At 36.5% G+C, this 20,386-nt stretch overlaps 1 protein-coding gene across 2 annotated transcripts in view; it reads left to right on the top strand.

The window, feature by feature from the left end:
• ASPM (assembly factor for spindle microtubules) overlaps window positions 1–20,386 on the top strand; it is a 63,935-nt gene that overhangs the window by 29,332 nt on the left and 14,217 nt on the right. Inside the window, exons 17-19 of one of the 2 annotated variants that reach the window (XM_059146115.1) lie at window positions 2,244–2,438; window positions 11,344–13,719; window positions 19,461–19,627. In XM_059146115.1, coding sequence (XP_059002098.1) covers window positions 2,244–2,438; window positions 11,344–13,719; window positions 19,461–19,627 — 2,738 coding nt within the window. Of the gene's footprint in view, window positions 1–2,243; window positions 2,439–11,343; window positions 16,096–19,460; window positions 19,628–20,386 lie in introns of both variants that reach the window. The other variant, XM_059146114.1, reaches the window with a different exon arrangement.

Below are 20,386 nucleotides of genomic sequence, written 5' to 3'. Positions count from 1 at the left end.
CTCTCTCTCTCTCTCTCTCAAATAAATAAAATCTTAAAAAAGAAAATTTTTTTAAGTGGAATTTGGTTTCCTTTGTTTTATTTATTGTTTGGGATCTGGGCACAGGGATAGTGATGTTATTTGTCATTTCCTTTTTTGACCCCAACAGTACAAACTTTTATGTTAATGTAAGCTTTTTTTTTTTTTATTCTGAGAAAATGTAATTTTTAACCAACTGTGAAATGGTCTCCTTAATCAAGTTAAACAAACTATTTTAATCCTTTTTTTTAAGATTTTATTTATTCATTTGATAGACAGAGATCACAAGTAGGCAGAGAAGCAGGCAGAGAGAGAGGAAGCAGCAAGCTCCCCGCTGAGCAGAGAGCCCAATGCAGGGCTCGATCCCAGTATCCTGGGATCATGACCTGAGCCGAAGGCAGATGCTTTAACCCACTGAGCTACCAGGTGCCCAAAAGATATCCATAGTCTTAAAGGCCATATGCTCATACAGGGGGACGGACAGAGTTAGATCACTTAATCAATTTGTTGGACGTAATTCTACCCCAATTTTAGAATTGTCCAGTCTTTTTCCACTTAGGAGTGATGTAATATATGACTCTCACCATTTCTTAGTATTTGTTTCAATCCATTAACTACATTTTTCCTTTCTTAGAGTGACTGTTTGATCCCTTCTATAGTTGAATGTGTTCCCATACTGTGCAGTTTCCACCCATAGATCTCAATGCCTGATTATAATTAATTAATAATTAGAATCTAATGTCTATATAGATCCCATCCTTGAATAGTGAGCTGTTCCAGATAGCTACATAAAGTTATAAATAACAATAAATTTATAGCTACATGCTATAAATTGTTCTTTCCACCACAGGGAATAATTTATATTCTAGTTTCCAATTCAGGTAACTGAAATGATAAATCTGGCCTTGAGGGTGTGGCATAGTGATGGCTTCGTTCGAATACTGGTTATTCGCCCAGTAGACTGACAGTCTACTTGACTTCTCTGTTTCAGTTTCCCCATAGTCATAAAAGTGGTACCTGTTCATCTGTTCTTATGGTTGTGTGAGATTTAGAGGAAGCATTCATGAACTGTTTAGAATGGTGCCTTATGCCTAGTAAGTATTTGACCTATGTTGTTTTTGCTAGTACTTCATCATTAGAAGTAACAGAAATAGAGGTATATAGGGTATCAGCCTATGGTGCTCCCAGGGCAGGTAGCTTTTTTTCAGCCACTTAAGCTATCAAGCAGTCCTGCTACCACTTCCCATAATCTGATATTCTGTCATCTTGATTGTCTATGCCTTAAAGCCATAAAGTATTCTGTGCTAAAAGTAAATATTATGCTGCTTCTCCCTTTTTGTTAATTTCTTTGTTCGAGTTGTTACAAAGCAAGACTACCTTATATTGTAAGGCATTTTGTTTATTTCTGACCTCCTTTTTTTTTTTTTAATTTCCTCCTATGGTCCACTGCTTTTTTCAAAATCAGGCATGAATACTCTGGGCTATAATCTGAGAAACATACTTCATTCATTCATTCATTCATTCATTCATTTTAAAAGATTTTATTTCTTTATTTGGCACAGACAACGAGAGAGAGAACACAGCCAGGGGGAGTAAGAGAGGGAAAAGTAGGCTTCCTGTTGATCCATGGACCCCGGGACCATGACCTGAGCCTAAGGCAGGCCCTTAATGACTGAGCCACCCAGGCACCCTGAAACATACCACATTTAAATGGCCTTTATATTGATTATTGAGATGATATTTCAAACATGCCTGTGATCTTTATTTTAGGATTATAGCCTTGGGAATTTTTGTTCCATTATATAAATACATATATGCATTTCCACCTATCAGACCTTTCGACATTCCTGGAAGTATCTATATTCCAAAGATGAGCATATCTTAAGTCGGGGGGATGTTTTATTTTCAGGATCAGTTTGATTAATATTTAATAGATTATTTTCTTACATACTTAAGTAAGCTTTTTTTTTTTTAAAATATTTTTATTTATTTATTTGACAGACAGAAATCACAAGTAGGCAGAGAGGCAGACAGAGAGAGAGAGGAGAAGCAGGCTCCCCGCTTGAGTAGAGAGCCCAGTGCAGGGCTCGATTCCGGGACCCTGAGATCATGACCTGAGCCGAAGGCAGAGGCTTTAACCCACTGAGCCACCCAGGCACCCCAGTAATTAAGCTTTTGATTCATCTTTGCTTTTTATGATTCAGCTTTGCTTTTTTTTTTTTTAGGAACAAGACAAAGCTGCAAGAATTATTCAATCAGCTGTAATCAATTTCCTAAGTAAACAACGATTGAAGAAGGAGATTAATGCAGCATTGACCATTCAGAAATACTGGCGAAGACTCTTAGCACAGAGAAAATTATTAATGTTAAAAAAGGAAAAACTAGAAAAAGTTCAAAATGAATCAGCATCAGTTATTCAGGTATAGTATCCTGGTTTTTGGAATTTAAAAAGTTTTAATGACTTTTTTTTTTAAGATTTCATTTATTTATTTGACACAGAGAGAGAGATTACAAGTAGGCAGAGAGAGAGGGGGAAGCAGGCTCCCCACTGAGCAGAGAGCCTGATGTGGAGCTCGATTCCAGGACCCTGAGACCATGATCTGAGCTGAAGGCAGAGGCTTAACCACTTAACCACCAGAGGCTTAACCATTAATCCACTTAGGCGCCCCTTTTAATGACATTTTTAAGGAAGAAAGTAAAATATAAATTTTTCAATTATATTTTAGGCTTTCAAATTTTTCTGATACTTGAACAAATATTTAATATATTCTGACTACCTCTAAAACTCTTTGCTATATTCAGCATAAGTCTTAAACAAATGGAAATACCTCCTTTTCTCTGAAGTCTAATTCTTTACCTCTTCTGTCTTCTTTGTTTTATAGCAGAGATTTACAGTCTTATGCTCCATGGGACATGCTGACATACTGTATCATTTTACTTTGTATATCTACACACTCAACCAAGCTCTTCATTTAATCTCCACTATGGGTTCTGGAACTTATTTTGGGATAAATGTGTGCATGTTTTCCTCTGTATCCCATTTAGTTGGCATATAACAAAATATCACCTATAATCTATAGAATACCCATGTTAGTTTTCTATTTAGTAAAAAAAAATTGAGCATATCTACGGAGCAGACAAATTCTTTATACGTTTTTGATATTAGGTTCCGTTTTAATAACAGCAGAGGTGTACTATTTAAATTTGCGCTATGTAAGTGTCATTGAAGCTTCACCCCATAATTTTATCTGTTTTAAAAATTTAGAAATTTTTGTGTCTGGGTACTACTATTGATAAGTGAAAGATTCTGATTTAATAAATTCTTTTTTTTTTAACTTTTTTTAATGTGAAATATTACACATGGAAAATGGCATGGAACACAAATATAAAGCCCAATAGTTTTCACAAAGTTAATACAAAATTAACCTCTACTAGGTCAAGAAATAGAATATTATCAGCTTCTCAGAAGCCATTTCACAATCCATTAAGTCCCTTACCCCTGCCCATAATCATTATTCTAATATATGCCATTTTTCTAGACATCTTCTCTAAACACTATAATTTTGTCTTGCCTGTTATTTGAATTTTATGTAGGTGGGTTCAAACCATGTAAATTCTTTTATTCTACATTATTAAATTTGTGAGATTTATTAGCGTTGAGTGTCCCTGTGATTTAACTTCCAGTCTATAATAATTCTATAATTTACTTATCTTTTCTATTGTTGATGAACATTTGGCTTTCCAGTTCTAAGTCATTATGAGTAATGAATGCTTCCATGAATGTGCCTTCTTGTGTGAAATGTATTCACTCTGTTTGATATATACATGAGTACAATTGTTTGGTTTTTGAATGTATAGATTTCAGTTTTCATAGATAGTGCCAAAAAGCTTATACAGTGACTGTAGCACACACCAGCTGTTTAAAAATGATCATGTAACTCCATGTTCAGGTAAATAAATACTTGGAAATTGTCTTTTTAATTTAGCCATTCTAGTGGTTGTGTAGTAGCATCCTGGAGTAGTTTTAATTTGCATTTTCTTGATAACTAATGATATTGGACACCTTTTTAAACTGGAAATCTTCTCTTGTGAAGTGCTATTTCAAGTCTCTTTTCAGTTTTTCATTTTGATTGTTTGCCTTCTTATGGATTTGTAAGACATGTTGAATATTCTGGTTATTAGAATTTTGTTGGATTTGGATGTTAAAATACCTTCTCCTTGACTGTGATTTACTGTTTTATGAAATGAAAATTCTTTATTTTCTATGATGGTTAGTGTTTTTTTTGTACCATAACCAAGGCCTTTTGAAGATATCTTCTACATTATATTCTAAAAGCTTTAGTGTATTATCTTTCATATTTAGATCTCTCCAGAACTTTTTTTTTAAATGGATATCCAGTTGTTTTAGTCGTTTACTGAAACAACCATCCTTGCCTTATTACTGTGCCACTTTTAGCATACATCAAAAATTCTTATATCTGTGCTTCTGTTTCTATCTGTGTTTTTTTCTGTTCTATTGTTTCTTTTTTTCCTTTCTTTGGGCCTTGTGTTCTGACTTTATGTGAAATCTGGATATCTAGAGAAAGCAGGCTCCCTGCTGAGCAGAGAGCCTGATGTGGGGCTTGATCCCAGGACCCTGAGATCATGACCTGAGCCGAAGGCAGAGGCTTAACCCACTTGAGCCACCCGGTAATTTCATTTCTTTAAGGTAAATATTTTTGAGTGGGATTGCTGGGCATTTGGTAAGTGTATGTTTAACTTTATAAGATACTGGCAAACTGGTTTCTAGAGTGGCTCTACCACTTTTCATTCCAACCCTAGTGCATACGAGTTCTCATTGCTCCACATCTTCCAACACTATGTCAGTGTTTTTTAGCCATTGTTTTAGATGTGTAGTGGTATCTAATCTTGGTTTTATTTTTCATTTCCCTAATCACAAATGACGTATATGTTTTCAAGTGCTTGATTGTCTTCAGGATATCTTCAGGATATCTGTGAAGTGTCTGTTGAAATCTTTTGCTTATTATTGTAATTGAGTTGTTTATCTTATTGAGGTTTGAGAATTTTGAGAGTTTTGAGAGTTTTGAGAGTTCTTTCCATATTCTGGAGACAAATTCTTTGTCAGTGTTTTGCAACTATTTTCTCCTAATCTTTACAGGAAGTTTGCTGATCTCTACTCTTGGTGAATGTTCTGCATACTTAAAAAGAATGTGTATTCTGGGGGCGCCTGCGTGGCTCAGTGGATTAAAGCCTCTGCTTTCAGCTCATATTATGATCCCAGAGTCCTGGGATCGAGCCCCGCATTGGGCTCTCTGCTCAGCAGGGAGCCTGCTTCCCCCTCTCTCTCTGCCTGCCTCTCTGCCTACTTGTGATCTCTGTTGATCTCTGTCTGTCAAATAAATAAATAAAATCTTTAAAAAAAAAAAAGAATGTGTATTCTGTTGGGTAAAGTGTTCTGTAAATGTTAAATCCATTTGTTTGGTGTTATTTAGTTCTTTTATATCCTGACTAATTTTCTGTTTGCTCTCTCAGTAAAAGAATAGTGTGTAAATCTCTCAACTGTAATGGAATATGTGTTTCTTCTTTCAGTTCTTTTCATTTTGTCATTTTGTCATGTATATTGACACTCTGTAGTTAGGCACATGCACATTTGAGATGGTTCTATTTTCTTGGTGAGGTGGGTCTTTTATCATTATGTAATGTTGTTTTTTTATCTCTCATAGTTTTCTTTGCTCTGAAGTCTACCTTGCTGGCTGTAACTTAATTACTCCATCTTGGCTGTGGACTTCACTACCATCTGTAGGATATTTTTTTTTCTTTCCTTTTACTTGTTAATTACTTACATGATTATGTATGACATGAAGTCTAGACAGCATTTTATTGTTTTTTTTTTTTCATGTATCTCTGTCTTTTGATTGGTGGTTTAGACTATATTTTAAGCATTCATTGATATTTGTGAATTTAGGTCTATCCTTTTATTGTTTATGAATGTTTCCATTCTTTCATTCTTCCCTTTTCCCTTTCCTGGCTTTTCAATTCTTTGAACGCTTGATAGTGTTACACTTTAGTCTGTTTTCTTTCTGACTGTTTCCCTTTGGACAGGTTTTTATTGTTTGTTTTGTCTTTTGGTGATTGCTCTAGGGGTTACAGTATATGTAACTTTTAATATACTTAGAATTAATATTTTATTACTTTAAGTTGAATATAGAAAGCCTACCACTATCTAAGTCCCTTTGTGCCCTGTCTCCCACTTTTATGTTTAGTTATCTTGCTTACTACATCTATATACAATTAAAATCACATCAGGGAATGTTAATTTTTGCTTAATCGTAATAAATATTTTAAACAATACATGAGAATAATATTCTATGCTGTTAATGCAGATGTTTATCATTTCTGTTGCTTTGCTTTATTTTTTTGTAGTACATTTTTTACAACTTATAAACCCATAGTGATACATTATTATTAACTAAGATCCATAGTTCAATTAGGGTTCACTTTTTGTGTGGTGTCGTTATATGTGTTTGATCAAAATCCTGCCCTGAAAATCCTGTGTACTCCACCTAATCGTCCCTTACCCCTCCTCACAATTCCTGGCAAACCCTGATTTTTTTTTTTACTGTCTCCGTAGTTGTTTTTTGTTTTTTGTTTTTTCCCCAGAATGTCCTGTAGTTTGAATCCATCAGTATGTAGTCTTTTCAGATTGGTTTCTCTCCCTTGGCAATATACATTTAAGTTGCTTTAATGTGTTTTTTGGGCTTGATAACTTACTTGTTTTTATCATTGAATAACATCCCAATGTAGGATTTACTTCAGGATTTTTTTTTTTTTATCCATTTATCTATTGAAGGGTATCTTGGTTGCTTCTGATTTTTGGCAATTACGAATAAAGGTATTATAAACATCTGTGTACAGATGTTTTTTTCTGTGGACCTGTTTTCAGCCTCTTTGGGTAGGTACCTTGGAGTGGAATTGCCTGATCATATGATAAAACTAGGTTTGTCAGAAACTGTCAAACTGTCTTTCACAGTAGCTGTATCATTTTGCATTCCCACCAGCAATGAATGAGACTTTCTGTTGCTCTCCGTCCTGGCCAGCATTTGGTGTGCCGTGTTTTAGATTTTAGCCATTCTAATAGATGTATATTGGCATCACATTGTTCCAGTTTGCAATTCCCTAATGCTGTATGATGTTGAGATCTTTTCATATGCTTATTTACCATCTGTATATCTTCTTTTATGATGTGTTCGGATCTTTTGCCAATTTTTTAATTCTTACTGTCCATTTTTTATTTTCTTGTGGAGTTTTAAATGCTCTTTGTTTAAAGGATTTGCATACAAATCCTTTATCAGATACGTATTTTGCAAATATTTTCTCCTAGTATGTGGCTTATCTTTTTGTTCTGTTAACAGTTTTTCACAGAGCAGAATTTTTTAATTTTAATGAAATTGGAGATCAGTTTTTTTTCTTTCATGGATTATACTTTTGGCATCATATCTAAAAAGCCATTGCCACACCCAAAGTCCCTCAGATATTCTGTTGTTATCTTCTAGACGTTGTTCTATGATTTTACATTTTACATTTAGATCTATGATTTATTTTGGTTAATTTTTGTGAAAGGTAGAGAGTCAGTGTTGAGATTCATTTTTTTCTTATGTTTGTCTGCTTATTCCAGCGTCATTTTTTGAAACCAAACAAAATTATCCTTTGTGTACTCACTTGGGTTGTTCCTTTGCTAAAGATCAATTGACTGTGTTGCATAGGTATACTTCTGGACTCCCTGTTCTGTTCTAGTGACCTCTTTGTCTATTAATTTGCCAATATCACACTGTCTCAAATAGTATAGTTTTTTTTTTAAGATTTTATTTATTTATTTGACAGAGAAAGAGATCACAAGTAGGCAGAGAGGTAGGCAGAGAGAGTAGGAAGCAGGCTTCCTGCTGTGCAGAGAGCCCGTTGTGGGGCTGGACCCCAGGACCCTGAGACCATGACTTGAGCTGAAGGCAGAAACAACCCACTGAGCCACTCAGGTGCCCCTCAATACTATAGTTTTATATTAAGTTTTGAAGTTGGATAATGTTGGTCCTCCAGCTTTCTTTTCCTTTAATATTATGTTTGCCAGTCTGGGTCTTTTGCCTCTCCATTTAACTTTAGAATCAGTTTGCTGGTATCCTCAGACTAACTAGGCAGGATTTTGATTGAGATTGCTCTGAATTTATGGACTAAGTTGGGAATAACTCTCAGCATTGAGTCTTCTACCAATGAACGTGATCTCTCTCTCTCTCCATTTAATTAGATCTTCTTTGATTTCTTTCATTAGTTTTATAGTTTTCCTCAGACAAATCCTGTTGGATGTATTTTGAACTGGGTTTTTTTGTTTGTTTGTTGTTTGTTTGTTTGTTGCTACTAATACTAATACTAATACGCTACAAATTTGTTCTAATTGTTAGTTCCAGGAGTTTTTTGGTCATTTCTTTGGATTGTCTACATAAATGATCAGGTCACCTGTGGACAAAGAAAGACTTATTATTTTTGTCTTTTGTATACCTTTTATATCCTTTTCTTACTACATTAGCCAGGACTTTTAGTAGATCTTGAATAGGAGTAGTGAGAGTACCTCCTTTTGTTATTCCAGATCTTAAGGGAAAAGCATCTAGTTTCTCACCATTAAGTTTGATGTTAGCTGTAGGTTTGAATTGATGTTCTTTATCATATTGAAAAAGTTCCTCTCTATTTTTAGTTTTTTGAGATATTTCTTCCTTAAATCATTTTTCTTTTTCAACCTAGATTCTTTGTATTGATCTTAAAGTATGTTGATTGTTTTATCATCTTTTTTCTGCTATTGAGCCATTCCAGTGAATTTTTTTAATTTCGGTTATTGTGTTTTTCAGTTCTAATGTTTTCATTTGGTTCTTATTTGTATCTTTGATATTTTTACTGAGACTTTCTATTCTTCCATCAGTTTCAACTTTGGGAACATTTTTACATCTGCTGTTTTTAAGTCTTTGTCAGGTAATTCCAATGTCTAGGTCATCTCCATTGGCATCTATTGATCGTCTTTTCCCATGGAAGTTGACATTTTCAATCTGTTTTTATGCCAAGTAATTTTTAATTACATCTTGAATATTTTGAAGTTATGTGAATGTTGATATTTTAGTTTAGTTTTATGAGATGATCTGCCATGCTGGGTTCAGGCCACAACTTCTTATCAGCCTTCTATGGGTACGGCTTCAACATCAGTTCCTTTTTTAAAGCGTTTACAGTGATACTTGTATCAGTCCCATGTGTATGTCATCGAATGGCCAGTTTGGGATCTAGATGGTGATGACCATTACTCAAAGGCTAGTCTGCTTAATGGTACACAGCTTAATAGTGAACCCAGGAATTCATAACATTAAGGGATTGCATTTCTGAGCTATCCCTTCTCTTCAGTCTCCCTGGGACTTTCCAGGTGTTTTTAGGGCTACCCTGTTTAGTTCTCTGGCCAGAAACCTCTGTAAACCTCTGGTTACACTGGTATGCTGTGTTCTTTCTATGACTACCCTAGCTAGGATGAAGCAGAGACTCTGTGTCTTTAGTAAGAGGACAAAGGTTGTGGAGATAGGGAGAGAGAAAGAATTGGAGCTTTGACAGCAATGTACTACAGATACCTACGGTGGAGAAGAAAGAGCACCTTCTTTTATATGAAAATCTAGGCCTTAATATCAACTCTTGGTACTTGCTATGTGACTTTGGGAAAAGTTTTGCATTGTAAGTTTTCTTTGTTTTTGTGAGAATTAAATAAGTAAATTATACATAATGCTCTGTAGTTAAGCTACTTAGTTGTTTTGATTTGTTTTGTTTTGTTTTTAGATTTTTATTTATTTGACAGAGAGAGACACAGAGAGAGAGGGAACACAGGCAGGGAGAATGGGAGAGGGAGAAGCAGTCTTCCCTCTGAGCAGGGAGTCCAACTTGGGGCTCGATCTCAGGACCCTGGGATCATGACCTGAGCCAAAGGCAGATGCTTAATGACTGAACCACCGAGGCACCCCAGAGTGCTGCTCAATATCTACTGAGATGAGAGGGGAAGAACTTAGCTTCCATGAGCTATATCAACACTGATTACCATTTCAGTAACAGAGACTGGTAACAGTGTTCAGAAGAAATGATTATCAAAGTATAATAAGCTATCCACACACACTCTTTAATTTTTGAGTTTGAAGGTTTCACAAATGAACATTTAGAGGAAAGAAAAGAAAAAGAATGGCAACTGCAACTCTGAATAATAACTGCTTTACTTTTCTCTACTTTTTTGAGGCGGCTTAATAAAATCCTTCACATTTGCATCAAACTTAGAGTTTTCAATGCCATTTTGAATTAATATGCTTAAATATAGTTGGATAAGTTTTAATTACTTATGTATCTCTTCATAGTAATGTGATGTTTCATTATTTCTTATCAGGCTCAAGAGTAGGAACAAAATCACAATTGACACATAGTAAAGAATAAGGCAATATCTGTTGGGAAAACATAGAGTGGTCCTAACTCTCCTCTCCCATGGATGGGTGTGCTTGGAACAGGCACAGATGCATAACAATGTTAGTACTTGTAGGAGACAGAAGTACTTAGCCCCTATACTGTTTAGCTTATATGTAAGGTAAAGTAGGCTACAATAGGTAATTCTCCCCTCAGTGTTGTCCCAGTGAAGGAGTTAGGGAATGTGGGTGGTATGGGAAGAAAGCAACATTGGCTATTCAAGAAACAAATGGTTTTCACTTCTTGTATCTTTTCAGAATTCTACTTTTTGACTGTCCATAATTCCTAAACTTACGAAGAAGTAGTAATTTAATTCTTAATGAAAAAAAATGACTAAGAATGATCTAACTCACTTGTTTCTAACTGTAGGATCCCTCACATAAATAGTTTCCAATCATTACAAGATAGTTTAGCAGCCTTGAGATTAAAGGGAGAAAACAAAATCCAAAAGTATATTCATAGGAAATTACCTAGAATCAATAGATAGCAGAATATTACTATGGTTTATTTAGACTTTTTTTGTATGTTATTCTTTTAGAATATGAACTTGCTTTATATTTCTTTTGTCTTTGGAATACAAATGCAATATAAATACCATTAGGATTGAGACAAGGGTTTCTGAATTGGCTACAGCTCTATCAATATAGAAATTAAACTACAAACAAAAGAGACAAGTATTTTCCAAAAATAATATTGTTTTTTAATTTGTTTATTTTTAAGCCAAGTGTTAGAAAAATTAATACTTGCAGAGGTTTTAAGTATAGAAAGTTATGTGTTTTAATTTGTTTCCCTTCTTACCTTTTTCAGAGATACTGGAGAAGATATTCCACTAGAAAACAATTTCTGAAATTGAAATATTATTCGGTCATCCTGCAATCTAGGATAAGAATGATAATTGCTGTTACATCTTACAAACAATATCTTTGGGCTGCAGTTACAATTCAGAGACAGTGGCGTGCTTATTTAAGAAGAAAACATGATCAACAGAGATATAAGATGCTAAAGTCATCGTGTCTCATAATCCAGTGTATGTTCAGAAGATGGAAGCAACGTAAAATGCAATTACAGATAAAAGCTGCAATAACACTGCAAAGAGCTTTTAGAGAGTGGCATGTCAGGAAACGAGCTAAAGAAGAAAAATCTGCTGTTGTCATACAATCATGGTATAGAATGCACAAAGAATTACAGAAATACATTCACATTAGATCTTGTGTTGTTATCATTCAGACAAGATTCCGATGCCTTCAAGCCCAAAAGTTATATAAAAGAAAAAAAGAGGCTATACTAACCATTCAGAAGTACTACAAAGCATATTTGAAAGCAAAGACTGAGCGCACCAACTATTTGCAGAAACGGGCTGCGGCTATTCGACTGCAGGCTGCTTTTAGGAGGATGAGAGCTCGCAATCTACACAGACAAACCAGAGCTGCTTGTGTTTTTCAGTCCTACTGGAGGATGAGACAAGACAGATTTCGATTTCTAAACCTTAAGAAAATTACTACCAAGTTGCAGGCACATGTAAGAAAAAATCAACAATTACAGAAATATAGGAAGATGAAAAAAGCTGCCATTGTAATTCAGACTCATTTTCGAGCTTATGTTTTAGCAAAGCAAGTTCGAGCATCTTACGAGAAAACATGCTTTGCTGTCATCGTTCTCCAGTCGGCATATAGAGGGCTGCAAGCCAGGAGAAAGTTTATTCACATCCTCACAGCCATTATAAAAATTCAGTCATGTTACAGAGCTTATATTTCCAGAAAAAAGTTCCTGAGACTAAAAAGTGCTGCAGTAAAGTTACAGTCAATTGTCAAGATGAAGCAAAGCCGTAAACAGTATTTATGTTTGAGAGCAGCAACACTGTTTATCCAGCAGCGGTACCGCTCCATGAAAATGGCCGCACTACAGAGGCAAGAATACGTGCAGATGCGGGTGTCCTGTGTCAAACTGCAAGCTTCTGTTAGAGGTCACCTGGTTCGAAAGCAGATGCGGTTGCGAAGACAAGCTGCTGTCTCACTACAGTCTTATTTCAGGATGAGAAAGACGCGGCAGTACTACCTGGAAATTTATAAAGCAACTGTTGTCATTCAGAGTTACTATCGTGCATATAAAGCACAGGTCAATCAGAGGAAGAACTTCCTGCGAGTCAAAAGAGCAGTCACTTGTTTGCAGGCAGCTTATAGAGGTTATAAAGTACGCCAGCTAATCAAACAACAATCCATAGCTGCTCTTAAAATTCAGACTGCTTTTAGAGGCCATAGTAAAAGGAAGAAATATCAATATGTGCTTCAGTGTACTATTAAGATTCAGAGATGGTACAGAACATACAGGACTGCCCATGGTGTTAGAATGCAGTTTTTGAAGACCAAGGCAGCTGTGATTTCTCTCCAATCTGCTTATCGTGGCTGGAAAGTGCGAAAGCAGATCAAAAGGAAACATCAAGCTGCAGTGCACATTCAGTCTGTTTTTAGAATGGTCAAAGCCAGGAAACAGTTTAGATTGTTCAAAGCAGCAGCATTAGTTATCCAGCGACATTGGAGAGCACGGACTGCAGGAAAGAAGCAACGCATGGAGTACATTGAACTCCGTAAGGCAGCACTGATTCTTCAGTCTACATGGAAGGGCAAAACAGTGAGAAGGCGGATTCAAAAGCAGTGCGAATGTGCTGTCATCATACAGTCATACTATAGAACGTATGTGCAACAAAAGAAGTGGGAAATCATGAAAAAGGCTGCTTGTCTGATTCAAATGTATTATAGGGCTTACAGTGTTGGAAGGAAACAGCGTCAGTTGTACTTGAAAACCAAAGCAGCTACAGTCATTTTACAGTCAGCTTACCGAAGTACGAGAGTAAGAAAAAAAATAAAGGAGTGCCACAAAGCAGCAGTCACTATACAGTCCACATACAGAGCTTACAAAACCAGAAAAAATTATGCAACCTGCAGAGCTTCGGCTGTTAAAATTCAGAGATGGTATCGAGATATTAAAATTGCAAGCCATCAACGTAAGGAATATCTTAATTTGAGGAAGACAGCAGTTAAAATGCAAGCAGTTTATAGAGGTATTCGAGCAAGAAGACAAATCCAACACATGCACATGGCAGCCACTCTTATTCAAGCCATGTTTAAGATGCATCAGGCAACAGTGAGATACCATAAAATGAGAACAGCAGCTGTCATAATTCAGGTAAGATACAGAGCATATTGTCAAGGTAAAATTCAGCGTGCAAAGTACTTGACAATTCTGAAAGCCATTACTGTTCTTCAGGCAAGTTTTAGAGGAATGAGAGTTAGACAGACTCTCAGAAAGATGCAAAGTGCAGCCACACTCATTCAGTCATATTATAGAAGACACAGAGAACAAACCTATTTTAGTAAGTTAAAGAAGGTAACAAAAACAGTACAGCAAAGGTACCGCTCAGTGAAGGAAGGACACATACAATTTCAAAGGTATAACAAATTAAGGCATTCGGTGATATGCATTCAGGCTGGTTTTAGGGGGATGAAAGCTAGACAGCATTTAAAAATTATGCATTTAGCTGCAACTCTCATTCAGAGGAGATTTAGAACTCTTAGGATGAGAAGAAGATTCCTGTCTCTCAGGAAAACTGTTCTTTGGGTTCAGAGAAAATACCGTGCAAATGTTTGTGCAAAGCATTGCTTCCAACAATTCCTGCAGTTAAAAAAGGCAGTCATTAAAATCCAGTCATTCTACAGAGGACAGGTGGTCAGGAAAAGGATGCAAGAGATGCACAGGGCTGCTACGGTCATCCAGGCAGCTTTCAGAATGCATAGAGCAAATGTGAGGTATCAGGCCTTGAAACATGCCTCAGTTGTAATCCAGCAGCAATACCGAGCAAACAGGGCTGCACAGCTCCAGAGACAATGGTATCTCCAACAAAGACATTCTGCTCTGATCCTTCAGGCTGCGTTTAGGGGGATGAAAGCTAGAGGATGTTTGAAAAATATGCATTCCTCTGCAACCCTTATTCAAAGCAGGTTTAGATCTTCAGTGATGAGGAAAAGATTCATTTCCCTCAAAAAAGCTGCTGTTTTTGTTCAGAGGAAATATCGGGCCACTGTTTGTGCCAAGCATCACTTGCACCAATTCTTGAAATTAAAAAAGGCGGTCGTTACAATCCAGTCATCTTACCGAAGGCTAGCGGCAAAGAAGAAGATACAGGAGATGCACCGGGCTGCAGTTCTCATCCAGGCCACTTACAGAATGCACAGAACTTACATTGCATTTCAGGCTTGGAAACATGCCACAATTCTAATTCAGCAACATTACCGAACATACAGGGCTGCGAAACTGCAAAGAGAAAATTATGTCCAACGAAGACATGCTGCTTTGGTCATTCAGGCCACATATAAAGGAATGAAAGCAAGACAGCTTTTAAGGGAAAAACACAGAGCTGCTATCATAATACAAAGCTCATATAGAATGTATAGGCAGTATCTTTTTTACCAAAAGATTCAGTGGGCTGCAAAAGTAATACAGGAAAGATATCGAGCAAATAAAAAGAAAGTCCTTCAACACGATGCCCTCAGGAAAGCAGCAACCTGTACTCAGGCAGATTTCCAGGACACGATCATAAGGAAAGAGATTCAGAAACAGCACGAGGCTGCCACTGTTATTCAGAAGCATTTTAAAGCCTCCAAAATAAGGAAGCGTTTTCTCCACTTGAGAGCAAAAGTAGTTTTTGTTCAAAGACGATACAGAGCACTAACCGCAGCGCGCACCCAAGCAGGCATTTGTGTCCAGTCTTCACACAGAGGTTTTACAGTGCAAACGGATATCCCGCAGATGCACCTGGCTGCCACACTAATCCAGTCGGTCTACCGAATGCACAGGGCCAGACTTGATTATCAAGCAAAGAAAACTGCCGTTGTTGTTATACAAAATTACTATAGGTCATATGTCAGAGTAAAAACGGAAAGAAAACGATTTTTAGCAGTTCAGAAATCTCTACTAATTATCCTGGCTATTTTCAGAGGCGTAAAAGTTAGACGGAAGCTGAGAAACCTGTCGCAGGCAAACACGGCCGCTGTGGCCCAGCAGTCCGCATCCCGCCCGCACGGAACGGAAACTCAGTGTGGGGCTGGGAGCAGCTTGGCCTGTGGGATTCCGAAGTGGCGCAGAGCTTCCCTAGTGGGGTGTTCACAAGAGGCAGAGTACCCTCAAAGAGAGGCTGCAGGAACAACTCAGAAAGCTTTTTGTGAAATGGTCACAAGGGAATTGGAAACGCAGATGCATGCGGCCCTCCACATTCAGTCCTTCCTCCAGATGGCGGTGCAGCAGAGAAGATTCATTCAGCAGAAAACAGCCGCTCTGACCCTCCAGCGGTATTTCAGGACTTGGCAAACACGAAGGCAGTTCTTATCTTACAGGAAGGCAGCAGTGGTTTTACAGAATCACTACAGAGCCCTTTTGTCTGCACAGCGTCAAAGACAAGTGTATTTGCAAATTAGAAGCAGCGTCATCATTATTCAAGCTAGAACGAGAGGATTTATACAGAAACGCAAGTTTCAGAAAATTAAAGATAGCACCATAAAAATCCAGGTAGTTATATATTTAAATATAAAGCTTGCATTCTTTCTTTAACCAATATTTGTTAGAATTTGTAAAATTAACTTAAGCAGGTTATAAAGAATAATACTTCATTTGTGTGACCTTTTCATTTATCTTCTAAAACGGAACTTTTGAGAGCAGATAAAGGGCACTAATGATAATTCAGCCAATACAACACAGAACTGGGATTCTTCTGAACATGGTCACTCTCTACATGATGCATTTCAATAGGTGTTAATTTTGAGAATATAGTTTGATAAATGGGAGTTCTCTGCTGAATAAAAAAAATTTTTAAGTGAGAAATTTAAGCTAAGGTAAAATGAGATTTGGCAAAATTTAGACCAAATTATATAACTTTATTCCTCTACCAATCTGTTAATAAGACCACTTAAGCTAGATAGACATGTACTTTATTCAGAGCATTTAGCACTTTTGGTTTCCAAAACAATTTTATGTAATTTTTTCATTATATTATTATTGTTACACATAAATATGTATTCAATATAACGTATAAAATTACATCTCACACACATACATATATCCTGGGAGAGAAGTGTAGAGTATTATTTTTCTTGAAATATGATGGAACTGCAAAAGGTTAAATAACTTGCTTATGTCGCATAGGGAGAGGCAGATTCAGGAATTGAATCAGGTACTTCAGCAACGTATTTTCTACCTGTTCATACCCTGGGCTTTGCACCTTGGTGTGGTATGTTGGTATCTTGTTGGTTTGCCATTAAACTTAGATACATTGTTTTCATTCAGCAAATAGATTTCCAGTGGTGACAATGGGCTTAAAAAGCTATTGTGTTTGATTGGCATAGACAGATATAATTAGTTGCTGTCCTTAAAGCACTTAATTGAGCAAGGAAGCTTAATTATAAAACAAAATGGGAGGTATATGTTGCTGGGAACATAAAGAAGGGAAACCTAAATTAGTCCCCCTGCTCAGAAAAAGCTTCCCAGAACAAGTGGCATTTAAGTTGAGATGTTAAGCCAAAGGGTAAGTTAAAAATAGCCCAATAAAATGTATCCAATGTATGCAACTGTAGGAGATAACACAGAGTTCAAAAATGAGAAAGTGTGTGTGGTGCAGTATAGAGAATGATAGGAGACCCTGGCAGTACAGGGAGTGAGGTTGTGCATAGCTTTGTAAGACACAGACACAAGTTTCGTCTTTTCTACTGGATTAAAAGAAGTTCTAGAAGAATTTAAAAAGGAGAAAAGCAGAATCATTATTTTTAAAATATTTACTCTGGCAGGAATGTGGAAGAGGGACTTGAAAGGGAGAAGGGGGACCAGCCGAGAGACTATTGGCATTAAGTCAGGTAAAAGATAGTTCAGTAAGGTGTAGTGACAATGGGGTTGTGAAGATTAGTTTGAATGGAAGTGGTACGGTTTGCATTATATAGAGCGTAAGCAAGCATCCAAGCCATGTGTGTGACTTAAGTAACTCAGATGTTACCGTTCACTGACCCAGGGATCGAGGAGAGGAGCAGATTGGAAGATTAGTGATGAGTTTAGTTTGGGGTACTTGATGAAGTTGAAGTACCTAACAGATGTCTCAGTTGAGATGTTTAGCAAGGCAGTTGGCTTGAAGTTTGAAGAGTAGCATGGATTTCAGAATTATACTTCTACATTATTGGTATCCATGTAATAATTGAAGTTGTGGGAGTGATGGAATCATCCAGGAATAATGTAGAAAATGGGTAAAAGAAGAGATTCAGCCTGGGACTTCAACCTTGAAGAACATCAACATTTGAGAATACTGAAAGGAGGGGCACCTGTGTGGCTCAGTGGGTTGAAGTCTCTGCCTTCTGCTCGGGTCATGATCCCAGGGTCCTGGGATCAAGTCCCACAGCAGGCTTTCTGCTCAGCGAGGAGCCTGCTTCCTCCTCTCTCTGCCTACTTCTCTGCCTAATTGTGATCCCTGTCAAACAAAATTTTTTAAATTAATTAATTAAAAAATTTTAAAAAGAGAATACTGAAAGGAAAAGCCAAAACATGGTAGTAAGAGAGTACAAGGAAAACTGAAAGATTCATGGTATTAAGGAGCCAAGGATTGAGGGAGGAAAAAAAGAATGCTCAAATTCCAAGCATGAATGCTGCCAAAAAGTTAATGGTTGAAATATGTTAATTGGATGTATTACTTAGGGTTATATTCAACTGAAATGACAGAAAAGCCAAAATAACAATCTTAGGAAATTTTGGCTGTTTTTCTCATGGATAATTAAATTTAAAAATTGTATTTTGCCCATCTTGTTTTAAACATGTAATCAGTGATCTCAAACTTTAGTGCACATTGGAATCACTTGGAATTTTTAGAAATACTGATGCCTGGCTCCCAGTATAAATACCAGTATGTTGGTATTCAAGTTTGTTTACATAAAGACCTCATATAATAATATACTTCGAGTAAATTAAGGACATCACAAGAGTAATTTTGACATTCATATACTTCTCGCTTGTGAGCTAACTTTGAATCATCCCCATGCAAGGTATGGCTGCAGTATTTGTTTTAGGTGTTTTGGAGTCCAACAGACTAGGGTTCAGATCTTGACTCTGTTGTCTTTCTGGTATAACAGGTCTCTTCTTCCTCAGCATCAATTTCTGTTTTGTAAAATAGAGATCTTAATCATCTCATGAGATATTTGTAAAGAATAAATAAGACACCTTTTCCACTTATTACTGTTGTATCAACAAGTTACTCAGTTTCTCCTGATTTACTCATCTCTAAATTAGATAATGATATTATCCATGCTTATTGTAAGGACCTACAGTGCTTAGTACAGTGCTAAGGGCTTAGTAAGTCGTATTGTCACTTAAACATTTAGTCAGCCTCAAGGTCACAGAAATTGGAAATGCTGATAGTCCTCTGACAGAGAGTTGCTCTCAGAAGTTTGCTGCAGCCTGGACACCAAACCCAGGATATAAGCAAGGTGGGAGGCGTTAGGATTCCTTTCCTTCCCAGGAAGTAGAGTCATCAGTGTTCCTTCTCCTTCTGTTCTTCCAAATGGATTGAGATAGGCCAACTGGCTTTTCAGACACTGTACATATATTACAATTTAGAAGGATTTGTTAGGGTTATATGAGTCTTAGCTCCCAACTGGCCATGGGTTATGTGTGATAAAGTATATAGGAGGTATCCATCATGGTTAGCCCCACGAGTTTCAGAGGGCTCATAGCTGTCAGGAGTGAATGAGCCTAAATGAAAAGAGAGTGATTATATGACTATATATCTGCAGTTCATTTTTGGCTAACCATTCTTATACTAGCTGTTTGTAATCCTGATTTTTTTTTCGATTTATAAGAAAATAGATCTCATCGCATATTTGCTCTATTTACGTGTTTCATAGGCTGTGTGGAGGAGCTATAAAGCAAGGAATTATTTACATAAAGTGAAAGCTGCCTGCAAGATTCAAGCCTGGTATAGGTATTGGAAAGCACGTAAAGAGTATCTAGCTGTACTAAAAGCTGTGAAAATCATTCAAGGTTGCTTCCTTACCAAACAGGAGAGAACACGGTAATATATGATATTTGTGTCGGGGGAGTATGTGTGTGTGGTAGCCAAGTCTGAATATAAAATAATATTGCTTACTGATTTTTCTTTTAAATATTTGCTATGCCTAACTTGTATGGTTTGTTTTGTTGGTGGTATTTCCATTAAGGAAACAAAGTATACCTCTAAGACTGTCTTATTTTTTGAGATAGAGCCTTCCTATAATTCAGTAAAAAGTACTTAAAGTTGATTTGTTTTCATGGAGATGAAAGTAAGGGGAAGTGAATGAAATAATCTAGTAAAATCTTGGTTTCCTTATTAGTGTATTCATTTTGTTTGTCAATTTAGCTACTAGCAAATTTGTTTTCTCATTCATTTTTCTTTTCTTTTAGCTCCCACACTCTTTTACCTTGATGATGAAGAATACCTAATTATCAAATTATTTATGTTCATTGTATTTTCCTATTCCTTGTTCATTTCTTTGAAATACCTTTTCTAAAGCTCTTGTCAGGTTATTGGTGCTATTTTTTATTGTTAGAAGAGTTTCTTGATAAATTCCATGGGTAGAAGCCCAGGGCTTACCACATAAAGATCTGTTGCTGCTATCAGCTGTTAAGGACCATTATCTAAGTTTCTTGATCCAAAAAGCTGAATTTTTCTCATTAACAGCTTTGTTTTCTAAGAAATGTGACAACATGATGTAAGTTAAATCCATTCTTAATTTTTATGAATTACACCATGTTGATGCCTAAAGTTTAAAATCTGACCCTCACTTTCTAAGAT

Source organism: Mustela lutreola, chromosome 14, assembly GCF_030435805.1.
Source record: "Mustela lutreola isolate mMusLut2 chromosome 14, mMusLut2.pri, whole genome shotgun sequence".
Lineage (NCBI taxonomy): Eukaryota > Metazoa > Chordata > Mammalia > Carnivora > Mustelidae > Mustela > Mustela lutreola.
This window is presented reverse-complemented; position numbering and strand designations above follow the sequence as displayed.